General features: G+C 39.9%; 1 protein-coding gene across 2 annotated transcripts in view; it reads right to left on the bottom strand.

Moving 5' to 3' along the window:
* The window catches only part of LOC109967010 (protein kinase C-binding protein NELL1), a 273,478-nt gene that overhangs the window by 223,377 nt on the left and 39,801 nt on the right, over positions 1–10,300 (bottom strand). For both annotated transcript variants that reach the window (XM_020612322.1, XM_020612323.1), the window contains exon 5: positions 10,160–10,300. In XM_020612322.1, the coding sequence (XP_020467978.1) occupies positions 10,160–10,300 (141 nt within the window). The remainder of the gene's footprint in view (positions 1–10,159) is intronic.

Raw genomic sequence — 10,300 nt, 5'->3', positions numbered from 1 at the left:
GGAACATTAACATAGTAACGCGGACTGTACATGTTGGTAGAATGCTACGCTGACAGACACTGTGCGTTTTGGCTTGACTCTACCACACTACCTACAAGCTACGCTCATTTACACTACACTACATGTTATACATCTCCAAGTACCGTACCTTCCCATGTTATGTTCTTTTGATATTTTGTGTTCTCTTTCTTTACCTGCTACCATCATGTTTTTCCCCCTAGCACCTGGGTCTGCACACTTGAGTCCAACCTCAGTCCTCCCTCATCCTCCTGGTGAGGGGGGCTACCTTAACAAAAAGGATTGGCAACAAAACAAAGTACTTATTATCCAGAATGGCAAATCCCTTAAATTTTTGTATTATAATTACTGATGCATTATTGTGTACATCACGTTTAAAGTTGTAGCTGCTGGTAAAAGGGGCGCTAGGTTTAGCTGGCTTATGCATTTAATCTCAATCAATGCTAGGTAGCATGTGAATTTTCCACCATAGATCACTGAGGTGTTATAAAATTGTACTGTATTTTTTTATTAATCTTGTTCTGAAAACTAGTAATTAAAATTATAGTGGAATGAAAGCATTACATTTGACTTCACTACATTTTAGAAGCAAAGTATGAAGTAATGGATTAAAATGCTCAAGTACAGATAACTCACAATTGTGATTAAGCATAGCATTCGAGTAAATGTACTTAGCTACTTTCCACCACTGCTTAGAACAGAGTTTTTAAAAAGTCCGATTAACTGCAAGTTAACTATGGACATTCATCAGATTAAATATTTTTATCGATTGACAGCACTTGTTTTTGGATATTTTACTAGTGACATTTTGTAAGGGAAATACATTTCACAAGTGGGAAACATGGCTTTTAGATGTAATTTTATTTCTCTAAATGCATTTTATACACAGTAATGTGCACATTCACTACTGAATGCTTAATACATGTCTCTATGCTGAGAAGAAAGATGAGCAAATTAATTGTTACAACCAAGAAAACAAAAATGGCAAAGGAAATGAGAGAAGGGGGCGTTCAATATGTGCGGTCTCAGAGGGTTCAGCTCAAGGAGATCCAACATTTCCACAGTGCTAATGATGACCCATCAGCCCCCTACACAGCAGGCTATGGTATTACTAAAACAATTATCACTCAGTAAATTAACAAGCATCACAGGGAAATGTTTTTCCTACAACATTAAATTGCATTTGCATGGTCCAAACAGTGGCTACTTGTGTGGGGGGGGGGGTGGGGGGGGGGGTGGTGGTTTTTTTTTTCTTACTTGTGTGTGTGTGTGTGTGTGTGTGTGTGTGTGTGTGTGTGTGTGTGTGTGTGTGTGTGTGTGTGTGTGTGTGTGTGAGAGAGAGAGAGAGAGAGAGAGAGAGAGAAAGGTGCAGTAGAGTCAGTATGGGAATGGCCGGCCAGGTTGTCTGTCTTCGTACAGCATGTCATCACTCTGAACTTAAACGAATACATCACTCTGCCCTGAACTGGGCACTGTTCTGACAGCTCGTCTCCATCATGCTGCAGGAGAGCTGACAGCTGGAGAAGAATCATTTGCATCAAGTATGGAATAAAGAGAGAATGCAAGCCCTCCAGCTTTACCTCTCCCACTGACAGCAGCCTCTGTGGGCATTTGCGAGGCCTGGAGTCACTGAACAAGCAGAAACACCGTTATCCTGATCCTCATGAAATAATCATTAGTGGCATAACTCCACTTCAAAAAGAGCATTTATTTTATGGAGCATTTAGTGGTAGCCACCGTATCCCCGCATTACAGCATATTTAATGAAGGGGAATAATTTATTGGCAGGCAATTTGTAATAATCAGTGCAGCCTGAAAAACACCAAAAATCCCACGTCTCTTTTGGTGCTTCTCTGTATGAGCCAATTTAACATTCACCATTTTAAAGGCTTTCTTTTCATAGCCGGCATTTTTGTAAAACTGCTTTTCTAATGACAACTGAATGGATCCAACAGGCCCCTTATGCAGGTTTCCACAGCTTAAAAAAAAAAAAAAATCATGTTTGCATATCAAGAATACATTTGAAAAAAAATTTAATGTATGAGCGTGTAAATGTAATCCCATAATGGCAAAATCATTTGTTTAGGTTTTTACTCAATAGCTATGTTACAGGGAGCAGGACAGAAGAGCAGATATAGTAATGGCTTCTAATTATAGGAAATGGGTTAAATGTATATGTACACAAACTGGATAGTCTCAACACTTATGAGTAATACCAACACTAAATAATAGCCAGCACACAATGAATAAAGTCATATGGAGGACAGAGATGGCGTGTAAATTCTCTTTGTTGTGAGCACCATAAACAAAACTTGTTTCATCTCTATTGTATTAGGGTGAAGAAATCCTAGATACATACAGTATATTGGCCTAGTATTAAGCACACATTTTAGGAACTTTAGATATTTCGATTATTCTCACAGAGCCATCAGAGAGGCACTTAATCAGATCTAAATTCATTCTGCAGCATGACAACAAGAACAAACATAAAGCCAGAGCCATAAAGAACTATTTTAGAAACAAATCTTCAGAGACACCAAGCACAAGGAGTCCTGCAACAGATGGTCGGACCACTACAGAGCCCCGATCTCAACATCATGGAGTCAGTCTTGGATTACACTAAGAGACAGAAGACAGAGACAGCTTAAATTCACAGAACTGTGAAACTTCTAGATGCTTGTATCAGTGTACCTGTCAAGTACAAGTAAGTGTCTGAAGTGTACCGAGGAGAAATGCTTTTTTTTTTTTTAAGTCAAAGATTTAGTTTAAATTTATGTTTTCTGTTTGTATTAAATTAGACAGGAAATATAAATTATTCATGGCATTTTTTATAGCATATTAGTAGGGTCTAAAAGTTTTTGCACAGCACTGTATGTCAAAACGTAGACAAATAAAAACAAAAATATCTGTATGGCGAGATGCCACTACAGATCAGTGAGAAAATAATTGATGTTTGGGGGAGTGGGGGGTTGATGAAACTGATTATTAGAGCAGCAAAAGTTCATAATCTGTGCTTATTCATTTTCTGTTAAGTAATATGAAAACTGATTTTTCTCATATGCCTATTAAATATACTGTATTTTTACAATCAGTGTCTGGTTTATATAAACTAAATCCATCCATCCATTATGTATACTGCGTATTCGTGAAAAGGGTCACGGGGGGCTGGAGGCAATCCCAGCTGACATTGGGCGAGAGGAGGAGTACACCCTGGACAGGTCACCACTCTATCACAGGGCTGACACTTGGAGACAGACAAACGCACACACCCCCACTCACTCCTACGAGGAATTTAGAGTCGCCAGTCAACCTAAGCATCAGGTTGGCCAGGGCTCAAACAAGAAACCTTCTTGCTGTGAGGCAGCAATGCCAACCAGTGCTTTTTATCCAACTCTGTCAGAAAATGTAGTCATAAAAATCCAGATCTATGCCTTTAAGCTTAATCTAAAAGAATTTAGTTGGGATACCAAGATGAAGTTTGTTATAGACAGGCTACAAAAATACTTGTAATGTGATATACTGCAGACAAAGAGTTAATCCAGTTTAAATGTTTTAAAGCAACAGCCACTCATGAGTAAGAGAGTTATCCCAATGGTGATATAAGTGTACTAATGCCAATGTCGCTCCCCATTTTTTCCACAATAAGTGTTGGTGAGACTGGAAGGCACAGTGATTCAAACCGCTGACTAACAGCTAGAGCTGTAGGATTGTAGGTTACGTCTCCTGAGATGGAGATTGTGGACTGTGGAAAGGTCTCAGGAGTATGGTGACCGCTCTGAGAAGAAGCTGATGAGGTGACAAGTGGTCTTCATCAAAATACACTAGAGTCATCTGTAAGAGAAACGCTGTGGAAGGGAATCGCTCAGTTGGCTGTATATCATCCTGTCCTTTGTCTTCACCCCTGGTGTCATGCAGCTATTTTGTGGACGGCACCTGACAACCAATATGGATGACCTTCACTGGTAAGTCGCTCATTTGACTGGTTTCATCTAACGGCTGGGGCATGACAGGGGAGGGGAAAAAAAAAAAAAAAAAAACGCAATAATGTTCAGTTACTGACCTGGAAATTGTGACCGGGATTGGTTAGGACACACTGTGCTTTTGTTTCATCTTGATGGAAGTCACAGATGCTCCTATAATATCAGAGGGTGATGGTAGATAGGTGTAATTTGCACAACTGGGCCTAGCTTGATGTATATGGATCAAGATGAGAAAATCAATTCTAATTCTTGGTTCTGAATGTGTTCAGAATGAGAATGGCAGTAAAGCATGGTGTGAGATAGATGACCTCAGGTTCTTGATGATGAGGTCCACCCAGGCATTGATGCCATCATGTTTAAACAGCTGATGGAGAGACCAGATAAGGTGCAGTCCTTTATTTATTGGGTCCAGAAGAGTAAAGAAAACATATACATTGGTGTTTCGCCAAGATTTCAAAGGCACTGCTCAGGAATAACTTTACATGAATTTATAACTCTCCTGATTTTGTAATGCCAGTAGGACAACAAACTTTTAAATTGTTTATAGTTCCCTTTAATGGCCATGACAGCCTGGCCCTACAAGGAGAAAGGAAAAAATGTAAAATGTCTTGAAACAGAAAAACTGTCCGACTTCCATTATTCTCTTCAGTCACACAAACTGCTTCAGAGTGAAATTATTTGTTGTTGAGAGTTTTTGTTTTAGGATATAATTTTAAAAAACTCTTACCTACAGTCAAAGTACTGAAAAGGATAACAATTATGCATAGTTTTTTTATGCATAAACCTTTAATTTGTGTTAAGACATGAAGCAAAATGAGGTAGATCCAAAGTACCAAAGAGAATAAACACCATTCAATGTACTGTACATCCATAAACGTACAGTATCTGGATACACACTTATAGAACCTACTGGTTTAAATGGAACTCTGGATTTGAATCAATTTTAAGAAGAAATGGCATGTCCTCTATAACCACAGGTAATTTGTCCTTGGGGGATTAGAGGTGCATTTTTCTGCTAGAAAGCCATTTTGCTTTTTACTTTATAAGAAGGAGAAGGGGCAGTTGAGAGTCTCTCTGGGCTCCGAAAACCATTGGACAGGTGGAGGAGATCTGGCCATCTCAAGGGATTCAGGGGGATCCTGTCATTCAAACCAACAATAAACAGCAGAGCTTTCTCAGAAGCATGGGCCAGAGAGAGTCTAAGATTGCCCTTTTGTTGCTAGTGAGCAGGAAAAAGGCTTTGTCATGCTGTATGAGTAATTTCCACTCCTGTGGGCTTTATGCTGTACAAGGATCCTTCCCCGTAGGTTTCTTCAGCAGATGTAGAGCTGCACTGCCAAGCTTTGTTTTCGAAGACAATCTCACAGAAATTGAGGCACTAATGATGACCAAATGCAGACATCAAAACTATTTTGAGCATGTAAGAGCCGTTAAATGCAGCCCAGTCGGGGTGCCTTTACAATCTACCTGTGAACTGCATTGCCTGAATGATCCATGTTGACATAACAAGCTTAATTTACCCATTTACCCAAGTGTGTTTCTTTTATGTGGCACAGCTAACCGCTCAGTTCCCTTCTTGAAGCTCCACTACTTGATATTTTTCATGTAAACGATCTTACAGCACATGAACTGTACAGTTCAGTCCATCTCTGATCAACAGCTTCACAGCTTTAGTAAATAAGCTGCCTGCCTAGCACCTAACTGTAGACAAAGTTCGTGTCTAGCAGGGATTAAAAAAAAAAATGGTGAAACATCTGGGAGATAAAGAGCTAGATGTTTTAGCAGATACAAATGTTGCCATACCATTCAATTTATTATAACTGGTTATCATGGGCAGAACTATGGTTCAGGAGGCACCTCCTATACCTACCAGGACATGAAATAAGTAGCAGCAATATAGGCCGAATGTTCCATCACCTCATGTAACTTTGTCTGGGACCATCAGGTCATCAAAGTGGCACTTTTACACACTGCACAGATCAGAAAACACTACTCTCCTACAATTGAGTCGTGTTTGAAATCAGGGTCAAACATGTTGTGTGCCCATAATAGTGTTTACCCAAGCCACAATATTTCCCTAAATGTAAGAAGAAGATTTGACCAAATCTAACCATACAGTTTTACAACCTAAGCCCAGCAACTATATGAATCCTCCATAAATACTGTATGACAGTAAAGGTCTGTGAGGTGATAACCTACTGAACCTCCTAGTAGGTGAGTATGGACCTACTGAACCATAACTAGGGAGAATGAATGCTGAATGAGTGATATCGGAAGTGGGTGGATATCCTATGAGGAGTTGGTAGAAGCCAAACCAGACCTAAAGCAGAGCTAATCCTGGATTTACTTAACATTTATCGAGTGGACACAAACATGACTCCAACTGAATGCTAATGTTGCTATGTGTATGCTGGATCCTATATCCACAGAATGTTCACTGAAATTATAAAGAAGACTGAGTTACAAGAAGGAATCATTGATAATCAGCCAGTGTTTCACAAACACTGACTTGCCACAATATGAACATCGACTGCCACACATTGATTTCAAAAAGGTAAAAACTTATTTCAATGTGTCACGTGTCGCACACGTGCTTGCTCAGTCCCTCCGTGCATTTCTCTCTCACACATAAACACACTACAACCATGATGATAGATGTCATGCTTCTCCTCTGTGTGTGTGTGTGTGTGTGTTTTTTTTCAAATAACGCTATCAATAACAGAGATCCAACCCTTCTAATATGTTATTAGCAAGCTAGTAAGAATGGCTAATTCCCGTGAGCTACCGCCACAAGTAGAATCCAATTCTGTGGGAAACACTGTCAACATTATGGTATTAATTATTTTTTCTTAATGTGAAATCTAATAAAGAATATGGAGTGTGCGGTGTGGAAAACAAGCTTGCCTGAAGTTCAAGGTCCCTGCTTATCCCTCAGCCGTGCCCCAGGTTTTCTGCTACAAACATTCACATGCAGTACAAAGTCTGATTCAAAATCTGATAGCAAAACAACATTCAAAAAATTCAGTAGATCAAGTTTAAACATAAAATAAACAGACACAGAGTATGGCAGCCCAGGCAGCCTGGCACAGCATCAAGTATTTTAAGGATTTTCAGATCATCTGCCAGTGGGTGATAAACACATCAAAAAAAGTAAGTTAAAATTCAGACATATACTGATCATAGTACTTCGTACCTACTGTATACATCACTCAGCCTGTTTTTATGGTTGTTACATAAAGAACGGTATATGTTAGAATCAGGTGCTGTGAGCAATACTATCAAGTTTAACAAGATGTTTTTGAATGGCAACTGATGGAATTTAAAACTATAAAAAGGTGCCCAATCTGTTATAGCAACATTTTACTGGCCAGGATTGTAGAGTGAAATGTCTAAGTTCCATTTGATAGCTGAGATTCAAATGATACCACATAAAAGTCCTGGATCACAGCTTCATTTAACATTTGTCCATTTGATGGATGTTTTTCTGCAATGTACCAAGGCAATTCCAAGTACCAAGGCAATTCTACTCAACACCATTCTCCAACTTGTATCACAAATTCCAGTTTAACAAAACCTTCTCTTTCACCTTTGTGTGTGTTTTCAACTCCCTTCACACAATGACATCAGCTCACTGAGGCACAGACAGAGAGACAGACCTGTGGAGTGACACGGGGCAGACAGATGAACAGAACATGTGGAGGAGCTGGATGAACATCTTTGGTGTTTGAATTTTCAGGTGGGAACAGCAGTGAAAAGACTGGGCTTTGAGTTACTTCATCACAGAGCTGCAGAACAGCCACTTGCTGACAATGTGAGTGATACAGAGATCCAGAAAACTGCTGGCTAGGCAGAAATAAGCTCCTTTTGTTCTATTCAGTCTAGTGGAGCAGCAGTGAACCCCCCATTCTCCACTGCCAGGCACAAGAAGAATTAAAAAAAACTCTGCTTTTGGTTCCAAAAAAATGCTTGTATTCAAAAGAGGTTTTCACTTTCAGGAAGAGGAGAGGAAAGCAGAGGATGAAAGGAGGGAGTACAGAAGGATATTATCATACTGGGAAAGCAGAGCTGGCAGAAGAGGTGGGAGGGAAGAGAGGATGTTTGATTGCACTGTCAGAAAAATGGGGAAGTAAAGAAGTGACAGAGAAAAAAAAAAGTATGATGGGATGTAGTGGAGTGATGGAGCTATTTTTTTTTCTGTTAGCTGGCTAAATGGGAGGCCTGTGCTATAATGGGGCAGAATGGGCATTGGCCGAAGGCTCTAATAGGGCCTTCAGAGAGGATTCGGAAGTTCAAAACAAATCCTCGGTCACAATGGAGCAGAGTCTGCACTGGGCTGGTAAAGCCTTCGTCCATCTCAGAAATTTAATTACACTCAGTGTGGCAGCATTACTCACACAATAGCTCATCTCGAAATAACTTCAGCCTGCCACAGCTTGGCTGAGCCAGATTTGAATCCCAATATCTCCTTTATGATCCTCAACAATACAAAATATTTGATGGAAATGAAAGGTCTTGGAAATCAAATAACTGGATGGTTATTTTGTTATATTTTGTCAAAATATGTGAAAACATTCCATCTGTATTAAATCTACAAATGTTACAAGAGTCAGTTCACCCAAATTACAAGAAAGAAAATATTGTAACCTAGGCTAGCTTGAGGAAGGAGATGGAGACTGGTGTTTTCCCTTTTTCCCTTTCATTTCTCCCCTTACACTCTGGCAACCACACAGAACACACTGAACAATGCCTGCCAACCCTGAACTAAATACATCCCATGCAGGCAGGCATTCTGGGGGATCCCGGCAGGTGTTTCCCCCCTAAAGCATTCTGGGGGACCCTGCCAAGTATCTCTCCACCCCCTGTAGAAAATTGTTGTTAAGGCTTGAGAAGTTACTATGTCTGCATTATGCCAGTTAAAATTTGGGGTTTCTCAACTACCTGCTTTGTTTAGAGTGTTAGAAATCTCTTTTCATCGGTACATATACCGTTGTTTACCTATCTATGGAGGCAAAATCACAAATGTGCTCAGAACAGCCCATGTTATTGTCGTGATACATGTTGCCATTCTATATTACAACAATAGCTTATTAATGAAGCATTCACATGTAACATTTTAATGCTGAAGCTTTCAAGTGTAGAAGTAACCTAAACCCGTTTATACTCTAGTAGTTTAAATGTCAGCACTTTATAAATTTTGCACATAACATTTTGGGTAATAGGCTGTTAAATACTCGTGTGCAATGAAATAACTTTGAATATTTGAGCTCAAACTTTTTTGCTATTTTCACAAACTGAGCAGCTTCCATGGTGTAGCTACTCCACAGCATAAACATCAGCTTTCATTTTAGGGATACAAAGTTGAAGTACATCTATATAACCTGCAGCTAGTTTTCAGGGCAGCATAGCAGTAAGCATATTCACATACTCCCTCGCACCTTAACTTTCACTGCATGTTTTACAGAACTGAGGACTTTTTACCTTGAGAGGAATAGAGGAAAATCAATGTGGCCTGCCCTTTAACAATAATTCACAGTTGTACTGTTCCTCAGGGGGTCCAGGGTGAGCTTGCTGCTGCCACTCACTGATGTCCTCCAGCCATCACAGTCCATTCCAACAAACTCAATGCAATGAAACCACCAAGAAAAGATTACAAATGTTGAAATTGTTACTATGAAGGAGAAAAAAAAGAAAGATGTGTACCTGTTTCTGTACCTGCTTGTTCATGGCAGCTCAGTTACAAAGCCAAGTGTCTTAGTAATCAACAGCTACAGCTAGTTAGGGATGTTGTGGGTTTTTTTATGCAGCATTTTTTGATAAAAACCTAACATTATCAACAAGCTTGGTATTACGTTGCACTTCAATCGTCTAGAAGACACAATACATGGAAGGTTATCTTTCTGCCCTGAGCCTACAGGAGGAAATGCTGCATTATTCCACCATTCGATTCAACCTCACATCACCCACTGACTTAACACCGGCAGCAGAGTAATCTCATACTGATCTTTACCACACTTCTTCGACAGCCATCTGCAAACTATGAGTAAGATGAGAATTTGTCTCTGCATTTCATTTGAAATAAGAGCATGCAGTAATCCGTGACAGTAAAGTTGTGGTGAAAAAGGAGCTGCAGGCCAAAATGAAGAGGATTACGGATGGATTACCTGTGTTCCGACTCATGGATGGAGAATATGACTCCTGATGTGGAGGACTTCTGCTGGATGGAGGCCAAGAAGGTAAACTCACTTTTACTCCTGAAGAGCTGCAGCACTTTCTCTGTGATGTGTGCCGGGGCATGAACCGCT

This window comes from Monopterus albus, unplaced genomic scaffold, assembly GCF_001952655.1.
Source record: "Monopterus albus unplaced genomic scaffold, M_albus_1.0 scaffold123.1, whole genome shotgun sequence".
In the NCBI taxonomy this organism is placed as follows: Eukaryota; Metazoa; Chordata; class Actinopteri; order Synbranchiformes; family Synbranchidae; genus Monopterus; species Monopterus albus.
This window is presented reverse-complemented; position numbering and strand designations above follow the sequence as displayed.